The 22,061-nt window shown below is 47.7% G+C and overlaps 1 protein-coding gene across 2 annotated transcripts in view; it reads right to left on the reverse strand.

Annotated features, from left to right (window-relative positions):
* TIMELESS (timeless circadian regulator) overlaps positions 1 to 22,061 on the reverse strand; it is a 148,094-nt gene that overhangs the window by 32,755 nt on the left and 93,278 nt on the right. For both annotated transcript variants that reach the window (XM_029594810.1, XM_029594811.1), the window contains exons 17-25: positions 21,240 to 21,360; positions 20,316 to 20,517; positions 19,981 to 20,126; positions 18,638 to 18,723; positions 18,105 to 18,228; positions 11,796 to 11,878; positions 5,491 to 5,633; positions 4,964 to 5,204; positions 4,743 to 4,811 (exon numbers count right to left, since the gene is read on the reverse strand). In XM_029594810.1, coding sequence (XP_029450670.1) covers positions 4,743 to 4,811; positions 4,964 to 5,204; positions 5,491 to 5,633; positions 11,796 to 11,878; positions 18,105 to 18,228; positions 18,638 to 18,723; positions 19,981 to 20,126; positions 20,316 to 20,517; positions 21,240 to 21,360 — 1,215 coding nt within the window. The remainder of the gene's footprint in view (positions 1 to 4,742; positions 4,812 to 4,963; positions 5,205 to 5,490; positions 5,634 to 11,795; positions 11,879 to 18,104; positions 18,229 to 18,637; positions 18,724 to 19,980; positions 20,127 to 20,315; positions 20,518 to 21,239; positions 21,361 to 22,061) is intronic.

A 22,061-nucleotide genomic window follows, 5' to 3' on the forward strand; every position in this document is an offset into this window, starting at 1 on the left:
ATTGGCCACCTCCTTTCTTCCTGTCCCCACAGGCCAATCAGAGGCTTCTTCCCTTCTTCCTGCCAGCACAATCAGGAAAAAGGGAGGAGGCATACTATTGGTCCGCAGGAAGAAGAAAGCAGGCCTCCGATTGATCACAGGGCAGGGAAAAGTAAGGAGGCATTCAATTGACCTGTGTAGGCCAATTAAGATGCCTTCTACTCTGGCTGCTTCAGTTGCACAGCAGCAGGGTACCCGGAGATTATAGGTGTTGGCCCGGAGATCTGGCAATTCAATTAGACTGCCAGATCTCTGAGTCAAATCCAAAGAGCTCCCAGGTATGCTTATAATGAATCAGTTTAAAAGAAGGTACAATCAGAACATGAGTACTTGATGAATGAAGGGGCTAGGATGGGCTATAAACCTTAAACTGTGTATTTGCCCAAGGAAAAGTTTTCTCAGACAGCTTGAAAATAATTTCTGTCACTTTGTATTTTATTCTACCAACGATTGAAAGACAGTACAAATTCTAAAGTACTGGGGAAATATGTTCTCCGATATTCATGCCAGTTAAAACTTGCACTACAGAGTTCTGTGCAATCTGTAATGAAAGTAAAATATATGCAGGCAGGCCAAGGTAAAGGGAATTACAGTAATCAAATTCATTGAAAATAAAGGCCTGCAGCACAGTACAAAAATATGAAGGGCCAAGTAATGGTTTCAACCTTTTTAATAGAGACAACATTTTAAAACAGTAGATTTCACTACTACATTCACCTGGGGCTTCATGGACAATCTAGAATCTAAAATCACTCTAAGGCTCTTTACCTGCGATTGAAATGGAATATTATCACCTTCAAGTACAAATGATAGTGGTTTATTAATAGAAGGGGTGCTTTCTAAAATCATATTATCAGTTTTAAAGATATTCAGCAGAAGTTCATTATGATACAGCCAACTTTTAATTGTTGTGAGGCAAAGAGAGACAAATCAAAAAGTGGAATCCCACAATGATAAAACAAGATATAGAAATTGGATGTCATCCACATAAAGAACTACCAGGCTTCCAGACAAGGGAGGGGAAAAAAAAGATTGAACAGTGTCTGCCACTTGATCTATAGATTGTTGGGTCCTCTGCACCAGAGCAAGAGGTGATGCATTCTCCTCCAAAAGCAAGGTAAGCTCCGGGTGCAGAGACAGTGGCCAAATAGATGAAATCGCCTAAGCAGACTGGATCTGGCATATCCAAGCAAAGGACCTGGGAGAGCAGCTGCGCAACAGGAAATGTCTTCATAAATCGAAGAAGGTAGATGGACATCCCCTGCTGGACCCAGCACAGGACAGGCCGCATATCTCCATGTCTTCCAATGGAGCAGAGGAAAGTGTAGTCGCTGAGGGAGCACCACCTGAATGTTGGGAAGAAGATCTTGAGGTAGAATGCTTTTTCCTTTGGAATGTCCCATACTGGGATGGGACGAGGACTTGGAATGTGAGGAGAAACCTGGAGGTCTGGAAGGCGAGCTAAGGTCTGTTTGCATCGGAAAAAAACTCAGTGGTGCATCATGGTGCCTCAATGTCTTATGCTTTGGGTGCGTTGAGGCTTCGTGTACTGGACACTCCGAAGCAGCCAGCATCGGGTGCATCATTGTAACATAGTAACACAGTAATGACGGCAGAAAAAGACCAAATGGGCCATCCAGTCTGCCCAGCAAGTTTCTTATGGTAGCAACTGCCGCTCCGTGCCAGTTACCCCCAAGCCTTACGTTAAGGGTAGCAATATTTACAACTAAGCAACTGACAAACCCATAACAAAATAATTGCTAGCAACATTTTTATGGGGTGAGCAGCCTTCTTGATAATTCAGACAATGCTGCTTGAACGTGCTTTAATTTTGAACTTGGCAGTGGAAACAGTCCTGCCTGAGCTTTTTCTCTAAAATCTGCATATCAGTACACTAGACTATAAAAGCAAGGATCCAGCATGGACTGTCATCTGAATCCAATACCCCTTTTTACCCCCACTGTTGAAGCTGTAGTTGCATATAAAGAATCAAGGCTAACTGGTTAAGAGACGTAATTCCCATGCTTTGCAAATATGCTGTGCAAATGCGGTAACCTGCATCGGGGGCATCAATTCATCGAGCTTTGGACACTTTGGACATCGAGACCTAGGAACTTGGCTAGACAACCAACTAAACCTAAAAAAATTTATAAACACCACCACTAAAGACTGCTTTTATAAATTACAAGTCCTTAAAAAGCTAAAACCTCTCCTTCACTTCAACGACTTTCGCCTAGTTCTACAATCCATCATCTTAACAAAACTCGACTACTGCAACTCCATCTTACTCGGACTCCCCACTAATAGCATCAAACCCCTACAGATGGTTCAGAACGCCGCTGCCAGAATTCTCACAAACACCAATAAAAGAGACCATATCACCCCTATTCTCCGCAATCTACACTGGCTACCCATCAAATACAGGATCCTTTTCAAAACCCTCACCATCATTCACAAAGCGATACACAACATCGCGCCCATCACATTAAAGACACAACTTCGAGCGCACACATCTTCTAGACCCATCAGAAGCGCCTATAAAGGCTCACTGTATGCACCTCCAGCAAAGTCACTATTAAGAAAGAGAGCACTATCAACTGCAGGTCCTCACCAATGGAACGCACTTCCCCCAGACCTACGCCTTGAACCTACCCTACCGGAGTTTAAAAACAAACTAAAAACCTGGCTCTTCAGCCAAGCGTTCCCAGACACGTAATGTAACCAGATTGTCTAAATTTGATGCATATTCTTTCAAGCCCTCTAACACCAACTCTTGACAGGCGGTACCTCCCCTCCCCCCCTTGCCGTCCGCCTACTCCTCTCTCCTTCCCCCCCCCCCCCCCATCCACCAGGCCTCCCATTCCCACTTTCATCCATTACCCTCCTTCTCCCCCCCCCCCCACCCCTCTGGCCAATTATCTACAAGTCAAACCTCTGGCGAGCTTCTTTCTATTTTTAAAAAACAAAAAAAAAATGTACTTAAGCATGCACCTACATCCCTAGGCAATCTTCGGCCTAATTATTAATTGTTATCAATGTAACTATTATTATTGTTTTACTTTGAGACCCACTGTTCAACCGTTATATGTATAGTTTTAGAGTCTCATGGCCTACTGTTTCATGTTCAAGTTATGATGCTTATGTTAATTGCATTGTTTTACTGTTTTTATGTAAAAAGCCCTGGTCAGGTAAGCCCCAGGCGAGTTGCCGTTCTTTGTAAACCGGATTGATTTGTATCTCATACAGGAATTTCAGTATATAAAAACTAAAAATAAATAAATAAACTTTGAACTAGAATGTGCTAAGTGCGTCAAGGAGGCATGTTTTGGGTGCTTTGATGTAATCTATACCAATGTGCCAGTGAACCCTTGTGATTCTTTGACACATGTTGGACCTTTCGGCATGTGGAATCTCCCTACTCAATCCCTGGTTGCGAAGAGGTGCCGTGGGGGAAGCGTGTGACTTGTTTCTGAGGCCTGAGAAGGAGCTCCGGGAGGATGACCTACTGCAGCTGCGAGCTCGATAGAGGCCTTTCATCTTAGCCACGGCTGGAACACACGTGGACATGCAACCACAGTACGGACAGTTTGGCCGGTCGTGTTCTGGTTTCGGGCAATAGTAACAAAGTTGGTGGCCGTCAGAGATAGGATTTGACCAGAAGAGAAGTTTTTGAAGCCGGAGTAGGTTCCAGACTTTTTGTTGACCATGATTTCCAGAATTAAGCAGAGGCTACCTGGGCTGGACTGAGGCAGTCAGAGGTGAGCACAGAGTTCAAAAGAACAGAAAAATTGCTGATTATCTGAGCCCCCATGTTAGAGTTCTTTCTGAAGCCAAGTCCGAGACATTGACTGAGTTATCTAGGCTGGCAAATCTGCAATCTCTCATCACGTTATATGTCTGGACTCTTCATTAATATCATGTCTGAAGTAAAAAGCTCACTGTGCAAGTGGCGTACAGCATCACTAGATTAAGAAAACAGTCTCACATACACAGTAGGCAACAAGGCTACAAGGAAACAAATAACACTAAAGTGAATTGTGTACAGTATAATTCCCAGAAAATGAAGCTATCTAAGTAATCGCAGAGCTTGGGGAGCCCTGCTGAGTGTTTAAGAAGTTGGCAGGTATTGCTTAAGCTCCAACCAACTGCTCAGATCTTTGCTTTTATTCCCTCAATTAATAGCTCCTCGCATGAAAATTTAAATCTGTGGTTGGCAAAATATTTGGAAGTGAAGCCCCCTTAGCCAACTCAAAACTTATCAAGAAAAACAGGGCAGATCAGAGATTACCCACAAGGAATCAGGTAAGGCAGAGGAGAACGGAGCTTCACATGCCGCCTCCCAGCTGCTAGACCCTTCGGCTATGAAAATGGAAGAAGGGTAGGCGCACAATGGCTTGGATTGTGAATGAGATCAAAGCCCTAAGGTCCCGGATTTGAAGAGGACATTTGCACGGCTAAAAATTCACTTGAATGAGAAACTTGATCAATGGATGCAGGAAACAGATGCCTAAGGGATGTAGTGGAGAAGGGAAAAAAAAAAGGTTAACAGAATTCAAGAAATCCTCAGATAATCACAGAGCCTCCTCATAAAGAAGTACATGAGGGTATGATCTGTGGTACTGCACATCAGGAATAGGCAAAAAAAAATGGGCTTTGAAGTCTCTATCTGCTGTCATTTCTATGGGCAAACCAGAAAGACTCACCATCCTCTTCTCGGTCATCAGCCATCCTGGTCAAACAATTCTGAAGCCACAAAAGGGGTCCAGACAAGCCTGGGGTAGAGGTGTGAAGAAAAGAGAAAAATATCAAACTCACTCAGGCCTTGGTACCCCATAATAAACTATGCTCCCATTTTTCGCTTTCTTTCTCCCCCCCCCCCCCCCCCCCCCAAATCAGTGGCTTGACAATCAAGATCCCCTCTCACCTTCTTGCTGCAGGCTAAGCACCAGGCTCTCGGTTCTCCTGTCAAAAGCAGTCAATCCCGTCCCAGCTAGATGCAGACTCTCCACATTCTCCTTGCTCCTGCTGCCTATGATGGTCTTCCCCCATCGCTCTTCCTCCTCCTCCTCCTCCTCACTCTTGCCATCATCATCTTCCTCTTCATCCTCCTCTTCTTCCTCATCCTGGTCATTCACTCCCAGGTCCCTCAAGAACTCCTCTTCTGTCTGCAAAAGAACCAATAAGAATTAATAACACAAACAGCAGCACTAACACATTGTAATTGAAAATGAACAAATTTTGGCTTCTCCAAAATAACTGGATAGCAGCAGCATTTAGAAAGAGAGAGAATTGTCTACTTTTAAAGGCATTTCTGTGGAGGTTTTGCTTTTAATCTAAGTTAACTTTGTTACTAAATCAACAATGTTGACCTATTGGTGTGAGACCCATCCCATGAGTATGTGAAAACAGGAAGGGCTCAGCTATCTTGGCGTCCCTTTTCACCCATATTACCATGCCATGTGATTTTCCCTTCCTCCTTCTCTTCTTGTAGAGCTCCTTGCGGTCTGACACCAGCCCCATGCTGATCAGCTTCTCGATAATCCTGGCCCTGGAACGCTTCGCAGTGATGTTCTTCATTATATTACCCAGAATATCTGACAAAGAGAGAGAGAGACACAAAGTTGCCATGACCAAATGGTGCTTGGGCACAGAGAGTGTGTGATTTACAATGCATCACTGTAAGGGGTGGCACTCGCACGCAGATCAACAGTAGGAATTACTCTTTTAAATTCCAAAATTTTCCATTGTACCAAAATTTTAAAAAGCTGCATTTATGCCATGGCTTTATCGGGCATAAATACAGCATTACTATTTATTTCTATAGTCTACTAGACATAAGAAACATTGTATAGATACACAAGAGAGAGATCCTTCTCTGAAGAGCTTACAATCTACTCCAGACAGAACAAATAAACTTTGGAGGTTTTGCTTATAATGGAAAATGGTTAAAACTAAGAAAGTTATGATCAAGAGAATCATATGTTAAGATTTAAAAGAAGCTTCAAAAGCTGGGTTTTTAAGATGAATTTGAATAAGGCCAGAAAGGGAGCAATGCACTCCAACTCAGGAAACCTATTTCAGACAAACAGGACGATTCAGTACGGTGCGCTCAGGCCGAGCGCACCGTTAGCCCCCGTTTGGACGTGCGTGGAAAACATGCGTCCAACCCTCCCCCCCAAAACTAATAGCGTGGCCTGGGCGCGCGTCGGGAGAGCGGGCACTCCCGCGCATTTTACTGAATCGGCCCGATAGTGCGGGGTCTGGCATATTAGTCCGCACATGGAGGAGAATGATAGAGCTAGGTGCTAACACATCCTCAAATGGGAGCTTTTGACATATACAAAAAATATTGCTGAGAATCAGAAGCGTCTTTTGCACTACATGTCCTGACTATACAAGTTAAACCTAGTTTGTGGGGGCACACACAAGGAAGGAAGGGAGATATTGTGATGACCTCTATGTGCTGGGGGCGCATTCTTTTAACTTTTCATCCTTCCCTCCTGCTTGAGCGACCTCAGTCATCAGTTGAGGCAACAGAGCCCATCTGAACAGCGGGTCTGCAGCAGGAGAATGGGGGCACACACGAGGAAGGAAGAGACATGCTGTGGTGAGCTCTGTGCGCTGGAACCCATTGTTTTTCTGTTTGTCCTTTCCCCACTCCTTGAGCGACCTCTGACGTCGGGGTGAGGTGATAGGGCCTATTTAAACAGCACACCTGCAGTGAGCAGCCTCCACTATCATTAAAATCATCCATTGTACCCGAAGACTGGAGGGTGGCTAATGTAACCCCAATATTTAAAAAGGGCTCCAGGGGCGATCCGGGATATTACAGACCAGTTAGCCTGACTTCAGTGCCAGGAAAGATAGTGGAAAGTGTTCTAAGCATCAAAATCACAGAACATATAGAAAGACATGGTTTAATGGAACAAAGCCAGCATGGCTTCACCAAAGGCAAGTCTTGCCTCACAAATCTGCTTCATTTTTTTGAAGAGGTTAATAAACATGTAGATAAAGGTGAACCAGTAGATGTAGTGTATTTGGATTTTCAGAAGGCATTTGACAAAGATCCTCATGAGAGGCTTCTAGGAAAAGTAAAAAGTTATGGGATAGGTGGCGATGTCCTTTCATGGATTACAAACTGGTTAAAAGACAGGAAACAGAGAGTAGGATTAAATGGTCAATTTTCTCAGTGGAGGGGAGTGGGCAGTGGAGTGCCTCAGGGATCTGTACTGGGACCCGTGCTTTTCAATATATTTATAAATAATCTGGAAAGGAATACATTGAGTGAGGTAATCATATGTGCAGATGATACTAAATTATTCAGAGTAGTTAAATCACAAGCGGAGTGTGAAATTGCAGGAAGACTTTGTCAGACTAGAAAACTGAGCATCCAAATGGCAGATGAAATTTAATGTGGATAAGTGCAAGGTGATGCATATAGGGATAAATAACCCATGCTATAGTTACACAATGTTAGGTTCCATATTAGGAGCTACCACCCAGGAAAGAGATCTAGGCGTCATAGTGGATAATACATTGAAATCGTTAGTGGGAATTATTAGAAAGGGAATGGTGAATAAAACGGATAATGTCATAATGTCTTCTGTATCGCTCCATGGTGAGACCGCACCTTGAATACTGTGTACAATTCTGGTCACCGCATCTCAAAGTTGCGATGGAGAAGGTACAGAAAAGGGTGACCAAAATGTTAAAGGGGATGGAACAGCTCCCCTTGAGGAAAGACTAAAGAGGTTAGGACTGTTCAAGCTTGAAGAAGGACGGCTGAGGGGGGATATGATAGAGGTGTTTAAAATCATGAGAGGTCTAGAACAGGTAAAAGTGAATTGGTTATTTACTCTTTTGGATAATAGAAGGACAAGAGGGCACTCCATGAAGTTAGCATGTGACACATTTAAAACTAATCGGAGAAAGTTCTTTTTCACTTAATGCACAATTAAACTCTGGAATTTGTTGCCAGGGGATGTGGTTAGTGCAGTTAGTATAGCTGTGTTTAAAAAGGATTGGATAAGGTCTTGGAGAAGTCCATTACCAGCTATTAACTTGACTTAGAAAATAGCCACTGCTATAACTAGCAACAGTAACATGGAATAGAGTTAGTTTTTGGGTACTTGCCAGGTTCTTATGGCCTGGATTGTCCACTGTTGGAAACAGGATGCTGGGCTTGATGGACCCTTGGTCTGACTCAGTATGGCATGTTCTTATGTTCTTAACGCAGCCGAAGCCACGCACACCAAAGGGGTGTGCCCCTTGGAGGAGAACCAGATTGACAACTTTTTGTCATCTGAAAGGGGAAGAAAAGGAAGGGTAAGATATACCTCTTCTCCTATTATGATCAGAGGCCAAATATATTCTCATGTTTAGCGACGTTTAGGTTTAGCCTCTATGGGCATGGAAGAGTAAGCATCTTCTAGTTCTGGGGCCTGCCTCAGCCTAGGTATTTAGCCTACCACCATTGCAGCCTTTGGCATCCATCTCTGATGGGGAGCCTAAGCTCCTGGTGTTGCAGGTGCTATCAGAAGCATTCCATCGAAAAGCACAGAAGACTGTGTGTGTGGGGGGGGGGGGGGGGGGGAACGACACGACTCTGCTTGTAATTTTAGGGAAATGGCTCAAGGGACCCGAGAAGAACTGATATTTCAGTGATTACACTCTTTGAGGGGTTCTTTTCACATGATCAGGTTACTAATATTTATTTATCATTTTTATAGACCGACATTCGTTGGGAACATCATATCGGTTTACATGGAACATTAACGTAGCTTAACAAGGCTTTTCAATAAACTGAGATTAAACAATAAGATAACTTGGAAGGTTATAATAGACAGGATACTATTAAGTATGTTGATTCTAGTTCAATTAATTCAATGGTCTCTCTTCCATCTTCTATATTTTCTTTGATGGAGACCTCTGAGGCTATTGTGGAGCCTGCCATTATATCCTTTTTGGATGTTTGGTGGGTAGTTTCTAAAATGGAGAGATCTGTGTGTCGTTCCTTACCACAAATGAGTACATTTTCTGAAGACAATATTTCTAAATCATTTATTTATGCTTTTTATATACCGTCGTTGCAGCGAATGATCACAACGGTTTACATAAATTGCATATAAGTACAGTGTATTATCATAAGATTTACATATTCATTAAAGAAGAAATAATTATTAATATTATAACTATTACTTAACATGTTCAATAACATTAGTTCGAGGATGAAAAACAATTCAATAGGTAAGTGTTTTTGTTAAAGAGTTCAAAAAGGATAAGAAGAGGTTCTGATATGTTAGAGTATAAATCTATTACCAGGGTAAAGATAAAAGATTTATGTTAGTCGTAGGCTTTTTTGAAAAGCCAGATTTTCAGTTCTTGTTTGAATTTCTTTTTTTCTGTTAAAATTCTTAAAGGACCAGGTAGTGTGTTCCAAAGTTTTGGTCCTGCAAAAGAGAATAGACTATCTCTTATATGAGATAGGTAAATGTTTTGATTGGAGGGAATTCTTAGAATGCCTTTATTTTTTTTATCTTAAGAGCAGTTTCCCTTTAAAAGGCAAATCTCCCAACTGAGACTTGGATGAAATGTCAGCCGGGAGCCGCCGGGCTGAAACTGCCAACATCATAGTCCTGGAGGAGATCATATAAGGCATTCGCACTATACGCCACAACGGCTTCCAGCCTCTCTGCCTGTTGGGTCTCAGATTCAGACAAGGACCTGTCCGACTGCAACTGCTGCACCCAGCAGTCAACATAAAACTGCTACATATAGCAACCCGAACACCATGGGAAGACACCTAAAAAATTCTTGAGGTGTACCTCCAACTTCCTATCCTGAAGGTTGTTTAGAGCTGTAGATCCGGCAACCGGAATTGTCTTTTTGGTAACTGCTGAAACAGATGCATCCACCTTCGGGACCTTCAGAAGTTCAAGTGTATCTTCAGGCAAAGGATACAATTTATCCATGGCTCAGCTGACCTTTAGGCCTGTTTCGGGAGTATACCACTCCCTAAACAGAGACTCGCTTACCGACTTGTGAAATGGAACAGACCTCGCTGGACCCCTGAGGCCAACCATGACCGGGGTCCACTGTTCCCAATTCGAAATCCTCTTGCGGGACCTCTATACCCAGTTCCTCCAGAACCGTGGGCATCAGGGGACCTAGCTCCTCCTTGTAGAATAACCATACCACCTTTGGATCATCGCCATCGACGATCGGGTCCTTCGACAGGACCTGATACGGGTGCTGATCCACTAAACTTTGATCCAGTCCCGGAGGGTCCTGCACTTGTCGATCATCCACTCCTGAAACTTCGTTGGAGTTGTCCGCAGTGGGCGGCGCCAGGGACCTCAGGAGTCGCCTGACCCTTGTGGCCCCCCGCATCCCCGGAGGGCCTGGATCTCTTTGCCAGCCTTATGAAAGCCCCCTTCTTAGATTTGTGCTGCATGGTCCTCCTGGCCTTACAGGCTTTGTGCAACAAAAGAACAAATTCTGAGGAGAAAGAAGAAGCAGCAGCATCTGAGTCCTCCACGGGGTCCTCCTCACTTCCTGAAGGGGGCCCCTCAGCGCCTGGACCTCCCCCAGAGGTCGCCACTACTGGAGATAACAGAGGAGGGAAATCTCCCCCCCCCCCCCCCCCTCCGTGGCCTATGCGGCAGCCATAAACTTGGTTAAAATGGTGCCGTTCCCGTGCTTAGCGGGAAGGGATCGTCAGCAGGCTGCCACACCGACGAGAACCTCCCAGGCTCACGGCACCTGGACAACTTCACTGCTGCTGTGCTCCCCGAAGTGCCCTCCCCATCAGAGAGACACCGGGAGCATTTGCCGTCATGTTTCCCCACAAGCAGCACAGGCCGCATCACATGGCATGAAAATAGTGCTGGGCAGAGAGCGCAAAAGCCGGGAAGAAATGACTGAACTGCTCGATCGAGTAAGGAGCAGAGCTAGGTAAAAACCAGTCATCCCACAGCCGCCCCGTCTGCTCTCCCGCAAAGCTGTCCTCCTGATCTTTTCCTAAACTCCTTTTTTTTTTTTTTTTTTACAACAAAACTTTAATAAGTAATAAACAAGTAATGAATAAGCACTTCCCTCAGAGAATGGCTGCAGGCTCAGTCCATCCCCCAGGGTGAGTGAACCAAGGACCCCCAGTTTTCAGCCCTGTCCAGCAATCAAGGAACAAGCTACAAAAGGGTCCCCGACCCCCTGCTCGTCTGCCTCATAAATCAGGGGGGATGGCCCCACCATGACCTTAGAACCCCCTGGAAGGCAAGCACCGCTGAATCTGTAGTCCAATCTCTTTTTTTTTTTTAAACTTAAGACTGCAGGCTTTGCACCTCTACCATCTGCTGGAGACAGAGAAATACTGAGGGACTGCAGGTGGCACCTCGTGTTAAGTGTCAGTGTCAGTAAAACTTTCTCTGTCTCCATCTGCTGGAGGGGAGCCAAAGCCCAGGAGTCTGGACTTATCTGGGTACGTACAGAGAATGTAGCAATTTTTAAAAGTCTACTTGCATGGGTAAAGTGTATTTACACATGTAAAACCCAGTTTTAAGCACACAAATGTTTTTGAAAATCACCCCCATAATGTTTGTTTTATTTATGATGTGGTTGTTACCCCCCTAGATGATATGAGCGCAGGCTATACATTTTTAAAAAAAACATTGCAGAGCATGGGACAAGGGGGAAATCTCTCACCCACCCTCCCACCTCTGGTGTGGTCTGGTTCCCTAAAAGTTGCACGCAAGATGTACCATCAGTCTCTTGGAACTCCTCATAGAGGCGCTGCAACTCCATCTCCTGTTCCTGTGTCCAAAGCACAATGCGAGTCCCCTTCCTGCCAACAGAGGAAACAGAGTGATGTATCGAAAACACATTCCACACAATACATTTCAATCAAATTATTCCCAAAGTGCTACAAAATAGAACCAGATTTTAAGAGCTGTACTCCCTCCTCTAACTCTCCATCATAAGTCAATACTGCCCACCCAGGCTCATGGAGAGAAATCTGGAGCCCGGGTGTGCCAATCAGATCTATATTACTACATTCATATTTTCCATCCCTTCTCCGAATACTATTAATAAATTCTACTCCTCTGCTCTTCCCAGTTTTTACAACAAAATAAAATGGACCTATGCTCATTTGTTAAAATGATTTGACAAATCATGTTTGGTATTTTTTTTTTTACTCAGCCAACAATTTTGCTTCATTCAGCCATCACTGCTCATGGACTGGTAGCTCAAGGACAGACACCCAAAGACCTGGAGTCCAAACCCTACTGCTGCCACCAACACCATCACTTGACTGCATGAGAGTCACATTTTTCTCCATTTAAATCAGATGGGGACAAAGAGCTGCTGACCATACCTTATAATCTGTACAAAACTGAACACACTATAACCTATACACAATATAAAGGAAAATTAGTTTCTTACCTGATAATTTTCGTTCCTGTAGTACCAAGGATCAGTCCAGGACACCTGGGTTGTGACTCCGCACCAGTAGATGGAGACAGACTAAAACTTGTGGGCTGAGCCATATAGGACCCTGTGCCAATCACAGCCCCTCAGTCTTACGTAATGTCAAAGTAGAAATGCCACTAGAACTAGCGAACCACTACCTTTAAGGAAACCGAACAAAACGCAAACCCCTTCCGAAACTGGACTCCGCAACCAGCAGAGCACAAACAAGCGACCAGGGTAGCTAAGAAAAACACTGAGCGGACTCTCCGTTACCACTACGCAGTGCTGCGGGCGGGATCCTGGACTGATCCTTGGTACTACAGGAACGAAAATTATCAGGTAAGAAACTAATTTTCCTTTCCCTGTATGTACCAGGATCAGTCCAGGACACCTGGGATGTACACCAGAGCTAAATTACCGAGGGTGGGAAGCAGAGAGTCCCGCTCGGAGTACCTACTCTCCAAAACCCCCGGAACCAGTAGCCTGAACCTCCAACCGGTAATGTCTAATGAAGGTATGGAACGACTTCCAGGTAGCCGCCCTGCAAAACTCCGGAGGCGATACCTGCGAAGACTCCGCCCAAGACGCCACTTGGGACCGCGGCGAGAGCCCTGGGGAGGCCCCCAGGAACCGGTTTTCCCCACACGAGGTATGCCAAACAATGGTTTCTTTTAGCCAAACAGGCAATCGTCGTGTGGGATGCTGCGGCCCCCGATCTTTGGACCCGAAAAGGAAACAAACGATCTGCTATCCGAAAGGAAGTCATGACCTCCAGGTAGCGTAGAAGGGATCCCCGCCCAGCAAGCCTCATTAAGTCGCTCCCTAGAGGATCAGAGGAGCTCCCAGCCGTAAAGCGGACAGCTCAACTGACTGATTCAGAAGAAAAAATGACCGTAGGTAGAGAAGAAAGGAACGACCGCAAGGATACCCCCAAGGCGGAAATACGCAAAAAGGGACTCTACAGGAGAGAGCCTGCAACTCGGAGAAGTGCTGCGCCGAGGCAAACGCCACCAAGAATACAGTCTACAATGTGAACTCCTGAAGATTCATACGCTTCAAGGGTCAAACGGTGCAGTGCACAAGGTGGAAAGAACCCAATTAAGATTCCAGGACGGACAGGGGAAACGCAATGGAGGACGGAAAATGCTTAGCCCCCTCAGAGAAATGGGATCCAGCAACCAAGCGCCGCCACTTGGACCGCATGCCAAGCCTATGGCCAGACCAGCCTGGAGAAGCCAGAAGACCAGATACCACACTCCGCTGCACGCACCATTCCCCAACAACTACCGAGACCCGGACGTACGCCAAGAACGTAGGCTGCTTCCCGGACCTCAGCAGCATCATGTCGCGGACCTCAGCAGCATCATGTCGCGAGACAGGAGGGAACCGCATCCGCCAACCAGACGGGGCCCTGACGGAGGAGCCCCGCGAACCCCTGGAGATGCACGGGACGCATGGTAGCAGTCCCCGACCAACTGAATGAGGTCCGCGAACCACGGACGGCGAGGCCATTCCGGAGCCACCCTGATCACGTTGAACGGGTGCAATTCTATGCGGCGCAGAATCTTGCCGAAACATTGGCCCCGGAGGAAAACGTACAGCCGGACATCCGTCGGCCAGGGAAGCACCAAAGCGTCGACTCCTTCTGCTCCCCTTTCTCGGAGCCAATTTGCCACTGGCCATCCAGTCCATGTGGGGATACCCCACGTCTTGCCGATGAGGCGAACCGGTCCGTCCGCCAGCTCCCAGTCCCCGGGAAGCCGACGATGACGGCTGAGAAAAGCCGCCTGGACGTCGTCGACCCCCGGCGATGTGAGAAGCTGCAACGTTGTTGAGAGTTAGTTCCGACCAAGCCAGCAAGAGCCGCGCCTCCTCTGCTACCTGTGGGCTTCTCGTCCCTCCTTGGCTATGGACGTGGGCTTCTCGTCCCTCCTTGGCAATTGATGTAGGCCACCGTGGATGCGTTGTCCGACAAAACTCAGACTGCCCGTCCCCTCAGCAGAGGTAGGAACGAGTGCAGCGCGAAACGGACCGTTCTGGTCTCCCGTCGGTTGATAGCCCATCGGGCTTGAGACGCTGACCATAGGCCTTGAACTGACTTTCCTAGACAGATCGCTCCCTATCCGGAGAGACTGGCGGCCATGGTCACCACTGTCCAGTTGAGCACTAGGAGGGACACTCCAGAGGTCAGATGACCGGAATCGAGCCACCAGGCCAGGCTGGATCTCGCCCGGCCTACGAGTGGAAGTGGCCGGTAGAATTCCCCCGAAAAACGGCTTCCAGCGGGATAGTAAGGCCAACTGACAATGGCCGCAGATGATTGAACGCCCAGGAGCCCAACGCGAGAGTGGAGGCCATAGTACCCAGGACCCTCAGGTAATCGCCGACCCGTGGTAGGTGTAGCGACAGCCAACGCCTCACTTGAGAGTGCAGTTTGCACCTTCGGTCCTGCGATAGGAACACGCAGCACCAGGTCGTCGAAGGTATTCCAAGGTCTGCGTGGGTACCACTTGACCCTTGTTGAAATTGACTACCCAGCCTAGAGACTGCAAGAGTTGTAGGACCCTGGCCACCGCCAGCCGACACTGATCCTCGGACTTCGCCCGAATCAACCAATCATCCAGGAAGGATGAGCCAGAAACCCTCCCGGCGTAGCTGCGCCGCCACCACGACCATCACCGTCGTGAACGTAGGAGGCGCCGTTGTGAGCCCACACGGGAGAGCCCTGAATCGATAATGCCGCCCTAGGACGTCAGAACCTTAGGGATCGCTAAAACGACAGTTGAATGCCTACGCGAAGGTACGCCTCTGTGAGATCTAGTGAGGCCAGGAAATCTCCTGTACGCACCGGGACGATCACCCGCCCTTTGCCGTGCAGGCAGATCGGAACGGGGGAAATGGCTCCCAACTTTTCCAAGCGCCGGATGGTGTCTAGCACTGCTGCCTTCTTTTCGGGAGCCTTGCACGGCGAGACCAGGAACTTGACTGCTGGGGAACGAACAAAATCTAATGCGTAGCCGAGCTTTAACACGTTGAGGACCCACTGGCCCGACGATATCCTGGGCCACACCTCGACCAGCAAGGTCAACCGCGCCCCTACATTGGAAACGACGTACTGGGGCTGAGGTGAGGGATGGGCCGGCCGCGTAACATTGTGAAGACTTGGGCTCCTTCCTATCTACCGAAGCGTGTATCCCGAAAAGATTGCTGTCATTGAGGGATTCGGGAGGAAATTGACCTATAAGGACCGGTCGCTGCCATTGAGGGATTTGGGGAAAAGCTGACCTATAAGGACCGGTAGACCATTGAGGACGCGAAATCCTGGGTCCTCGGAAGCGGCATGCAGAGAGAAGGGGAGCGCGCCCTGAATCTGCCCCCGGGCAGCCGGTTTGGACGAACCATCTGCCGCCCAGTTGCGCAGCCACAGCAGGCGACGCGCTGATACAGCCGCCATCCCGGACTTAGCGGATGAACGCGGCAAACCGTGGAGAGCATCTGCCCCATACGCAATTGCTGCCTCCACCTAACTGCCTGAGATGCCTTTGCCGCCGACAGACCTGCGTTCGCCTGAAAACTTGGGCCCATTGCCCAACGTAGACTCACTCGGATAGCGAAGTCGGGCAGCCCGCACACCCAGGGCAGACACTTCCAAAATCTTCTGGAGTTGCACTTCCAGCTTCCTATCCTGTAGATCCCGGAGAGCCGTGGCTCCCATAACCGGAATGGTCGACCTCTTCGGCACCGCAGAGACTGCGACATCCACCTGCGGCAGTCGAAGGAGTTCCAGCGCATCCTCGGGTAGCGGGTAAAGCTTGTCCATGGCCATACTGACCGGCAAGCGTAACTCCGGCGTATCCCATTCACTGAACAGGATATCTGTCGATGAAAAGGTGAAAAGGAAATGCTACTGCTGGGCCCGCAAGACCTAAGAGCACCGGATCCATGTTTGCCTCTAAACTGGCCACCACTGGCGGAGCCTCTATTGCCAGTTCCTGAGAATTGCCGGAAGCAGCGGGGACAGTGCTTCCCTGTGAAAGAGCCGCACCACCTTGGGGTCATCCCCCTCCACGGCTAGTGTCCCTTTGCCCTCGCTGGGCTGGACGGGACCGTCCGCAGCCGCCTCCTCGGCCCCCATCAGGGGCTCCTCCGGAGACTCAGAGTCAACTGCCGATGAAGATTCCTTCTCAGACTCCTGAAGTACGCCACGCGGCGGATGCTTCCACCGCGAGGGCTCCCAAGAGCCCTCCGCAACATCCATAGTGTTTTTTTTTTTTTTTTCTTTGGAGCAGACCAGCGGGTGGCCCCCACCCCGCGACGCCCCTCCGGCTGCGCTTACTATGCTGATATTTAAAAAACCCTGCACCACCGAAGCGCAACATCAGATGCAAAGGAACTCGAAACTGCAGAAACATCCGCGGTAGCCACCGGGGATAGAGGCCCCTCCGTGGGGACCCCCCCCCCCCGCCGGACCCCGCAGCGGAGAAAACACGGGGGGGCGGAGCTGTAGCCCTGCTGTGAACCGAGCAATTTCGCGGCTGTAATCTAAAATGGCTGCCGCACTCGCCCAGCGCGGGAAGAAAATCTTGGGCCTATCAGCCGCGCCCCCCCCCCCCCCCCCGCGCGGCAGCGATCGCACGGTTCAGGGCCGGGCCCCCCGAGGCGATCCGGACACTCCTTCTCCGCCCGTGAGCCAGGAGCTGCAGAGACCCTTGCCGCGATAATGTGGGCGAGCCGAGCCGCAGGCCGACCTTCGAGGCATGCCGGCAATCGCGGCGAAAAACGGGCGGGAAACGCAGCGAAATTTCAAAGAAATAAAAATTCAAAACCGGCGACCTCTCTTCTGCTACCGGCGCCCCCCCCCCCCCTAAAAACAGAGCGGAGATTGAGACGCGAGGAAACGGAGAGCCGGTACAACGAAAACAAAAAAACCCTTTTTTTTTTTTTTTTTTTTTTTACACAGTTTGCAGCTGTCCTTGGTTCTGGAGCCCTTGTCCTGCAGGGGTGAGTGAACCGGGCTCCCCGGTGTCACCCCTGACGCTGCTACTAGGTAAGCCGGGTCCTCGACCCTAGCAGCGGCCTCGACCAGGGGGGGGTAGTCCCCTCAGGACCTCTCAACCCCCCTGGGAGGCAGGGCGGACAGCTTTAATCACCAAAAGAAAACACCTACTTTGAGAAGCTCACCGAAGCTTACCTCAAAAACACCAAGTTACATAAAAAATAACCAAAAGAAAACACCTACTTTGAGAAGCTCACCGAAGCTTACCTCAAAAACACCAAGTTACATAAAAAATAACCAGACCTGACCGACTAACATAATCATGCCAGGTAGGGGCTGTGACTGCACCTGCACCATCTACTGGAGACAGAGTAAGACTGAGGGGCTGTGATTTGCACAGGGTCCTATATGGCTCAGCCCACAAGTTTTAGTCTGTCTCCATCTACTGGTGCGGAGTCACAACCCAGGTGTCCTGGACTGATCCTGGTACGTACAGGGAATTGTTGTTTTCAGGTGGCTCCCTCCTGACAGTGTCTTGCAGAACTACATCTTCTCCCCTTCTCCGCTCCCCCGTCACCCACCATTCCCTTCTCCCAAAACTTACTTTTCTCGTTTGAAGTCCTTTACACTGTCTGCTAGCTCCATTGCAACCAGCTGATTGATGACCTGCCGTCTGGTCCAGCTTGCGGGCTTCAAGCGAGCCAGGATGGCATCAACGACATCTTCACCTGGGTGAGGATAAGTGAGTGGATGATGTTGCCACTTGTATCTTTCTCTGCTGTTTTAATGCATTATTTCCACAAAGCAGCTGCAGGAAACCTGCAGCCTCTAAAGGTCTAACTCCATAGTTAATGATCATGCAAATCCAGCCCAAGCACTAATATTATGTTACAATAATGCAAGCTCCATAAAAGCCTCATACACTTACAAATTTACGAGGCACAAACATTGCATTCTGCAGGACTTATTAACTAGTTTGTGTTAGTTTTCCATTGCAACTTCATGTCTCCTGAGACCTTGCAAAGAAAACCAGACTGTTCTGAAACAAGGAGGCAGACCAAGAGAAGCAGAGTCTACACAGACACACCTCTCCCAGCCTAACTGTTCACCTCCCCTATCACCACAAATCCACCTCACCTTCCACTTCCCTGTACTCCAGGTAAAGCTCCTTCAGCTGCTGCTGCTCCGCTGGGCTCCACTTTGAGCGCCTGCGATTGTCATCGCTATTTAAAAATTAAGAAAAAACAAAAGCAAATAATGAGAGCAAATAACTACCACATGGAAATATCTCAAAGTCATTAGGATTAGCCAAATTTAGGGGGTTTGTTTTGTTTTTTTTTAATTCAGATGGCATTCTAGACAAGCAAAATTCATTAAGATCCCACTTTGTATTTTTTTTTTGCATAATATAAAAAGAGAACACATAAGAAACAATGTCCCTCCATCCATCCCAGCAGGGTTTAATTTGTGGGGGAATGGCCTGAAATGCAGTTCTGCCACTTAATTTTAGACTTAAAGAGGCAGAGTAGCAGGGAGTGTTGTGCTTCAGCCCCTCCACTCTAGGCAGCCTGCACAGATGAGACGGGGAGGGGGCTAGCCTGGAGCAGAAAAAGCAGAGTACAGCCTCTCTGCTCCCTAAACTGTCCCTTCCCTCCTTCTCTATAGGGAACAGGAGAAGAAGGGAGCGCTACTGAAGCAGACACTGCAGAACAAAGAACAAGTACAAAAGAAGCAGAATTAGCATAAATTTGAAACTTATGAGCAGCTGTGCCAATCAAGACTTCGGCCTGGTCAGAGAGAGAACTGGTGAATGCCTATCAGGGTGTGTGTGTGTATATGAGTGTTTAGGAGAGACTTCGCACTGAGCCCTGGCCCTTCTCCCTCACACAGGTCACACGCAGCCCTGGCCCTGCACCCCTCAATCTGCTTTCTCCTCCCCATCCTGGTCCACTTCGTTTTTTGTCTACAAATTAACCCCTGCATCCCAGGATGGGGGGGGAAGGGGGTTTTGCCATACTGTCAGAATCTCATTTATGTAGCTCAGTGGGGGTTGGAGATAGGGATGTGTGTTTGACTGGAGGTTATGAAAGGGAGGATACGGTGGCTGGGTTAGATGGGGAGAATTTGGTTAAAATGTTCCAAATTGATATTTTTGAGTTGTTGGATGTTACGCCATTTTTGTAATCAAGGATATCGTTATTTCTTTCTTTGTATCGTCCCTTGCCCTCACAATAAAGATATTTTGAAAAAAAAACCCAAAAGAATCCCATTTACGTTTCACACTGACTGATCCACATGTAACTAGAACTGCTGCTCATTATGTCATCCACCAGTAACAGCTAAGACCCCCTCCGCATTCCACTGCCCTTCTGCCCCTCAACTATGTGGCTGAGATGGATACAATAACGCAATTGGCTCTGGCAGCCTGGACTGACCCCCCCCCCCCCTGCATCCTCCTGACAGTGCTCACCAGGCCTCACCTGTCGCCCGGCTGGTGGTATCCTTCTGTCATCTCCCGCACCACTGTGGTGGTCTTCCAGAAGAGCAGCTCCACATAGGCCTTCTTGTTGGTGGCTGCTAGTGCAAAGAATCGGTTCAGGATGTACTTTGCGAAGGTCACCAGCTCCTGGGGGGGGGGGGGGGCGTTTAGAAGGGAGATCACCATTAAAGAGTGGTTTTCCCCAACCCCCTCAGCTACCCGCATGACAACAGGTAATGTGAGGGAACACTGAAATGCCATGCAACCCATCTCCCTTCCCTAAGATATTAAAACTAGGCATGGTGACAGTTGCTCCCATGCAACCTCCCTCTTCACCTTGTAGGCACTGGCAGCTGGGTCACAGAGCAGGTGATTGAAGAGGCAGAAGACAGAGAGCTGGAAGAGCAGTGCCTCCATCTTGAGGTCGTAGGCCACACGATGCAGCATCTTCACGATACAGTGGTTGGTGTGGTTGGTGTTTTGCTGGTAACTCTTCAACAGCAAGAAGTAGGGCTTCACTATGTTAAAGCTGGCAAACCTGTCAGGGATACAAGCAGTCACACCGGGAAAAAAAAATTTGTCCTCTTCAGCCTCACTGGAACACTTATGAACCCTTCTTCCCCGTTCATCCTGCCAATCCCAACCTCCAAATAATCATGATCAGCAGCGCAATGGTGCTGAGTGTCTTGAGTTAATGGTCACCCAGGGATACACTTTGACATTCTCATGCCACATGGCTGAGCAATTCCAGATTTTATTTGGAGCTAACACAGCCACATTCATTCAGAGAGAAGCTCCCCAGGAACTATGGTCCTTCTAGGATCAAAACCAGGTTTGGTTTTCAAGGTAGCAAAACAGGCAGGCTAATCTGGTTCGCACGACCAAGGGCATACAAATATAGGTGATGAATATTTCTGAGTGGGTGTGTGGCCCTCAAGGACTGAAATGAGTATCCCTAGCCTAGGTACACTTCTGTAGGTGAGAAACTCAAGTTGTGCTGGAGTGGCTCTGACCAGAGTCCTAAAATGAGACCACAACACCATTCCTTATCCCCACTCCCTCCACCCAATCTCTCTTGTACACTTTAGATGCCGCAAATTAAAATTTAAAAAAACAAAACAAAAACTTGGTATCCAGACTTTGCTCCCCAGAGGTGGCTGTGTGCATTTATCTGAAACAGCCAAATGTAACCTGCTTTTGGCATGCTCTTTGAATGAGGAGTGCCATGCAAATGAAAATTACAATCTTAGAAGCTTTTACCGTTTCAGGTAATCGAAGAAATTAAACTCCTTCTCTGACACTTGGACAGCATGAAGCTCTTCCTCTATCTCCTCCTCTTCCTCCATCTCCTCAGGCTCTTCTCTCCTGGGCACTGTTTGCCCTGAGGGATTGGAAGACACAACATTAAAAAAAAAAAAAAAAAAAAAATCTATGTGCAACTACATGGTGGGGAAGAGGGAGGTAAGCTAATGCAGCAGAGTCTGTCCAAGCAAGAGGTCAGAAGGGGTTAAACTGGAAGCCAAAGTCAGACATGCAGATATTTAATACATTCTTCCACATAACTTATTTTCACGCCTTTCATTTGAACTTTACTTAAGATATTTTGTTGGAGTCCATTTACATATATAAATCTCTAAAGCATTCACACATTATTTTAAGTGTTAAATGTTTTTTCAATATTGCCCTAGCTTCACTTGAATGCAGAGCAAAGCAGCCATATGTGTGTTGAAATTACATTCACTTTGTGATACTGTGGGTCACATTTAATCATGAGTCTTGCTGGCACAACCTTGTCATTTTTTTTTTTTTAAGTTTTTTTGTTGTTTTCATAGATTTGAAATGGTCCATTTTAGATCACGTATTCACCAATTGGTGGGGAGGGCATACGGTGAAGACTCCCACACACTCCTTTTGCAATGCAGCTGCCAGCAACACCACCACCTTGGTGAAGATACGCGGAGCCGTCGCCAGCCGAAAGGAAGGGCTTGAAACCAAAAATATTCCCTCAGGTCCATGAACCTCAGGAATCTCTGGTGCTCTGACCTAATGGCTATTTGCAGATATGCCTCTGTCAAGTCAAGA

This window comes from Rhinatrema bivittatum, chromosome 3 (genome assembly GCF_901001135.1).
Source record: "Rhinatrema bivittatum chromosome 3, aRhiBiv1.1, whole genome shotgun sequence".
Classification (NCBI taxonomy): Eukaryota; Metazoa; Chordata; class Amphibia; order Gymnophiona; family Rhinatrematidae; genus Rhinatrema; species Rhinatrema bivittatum.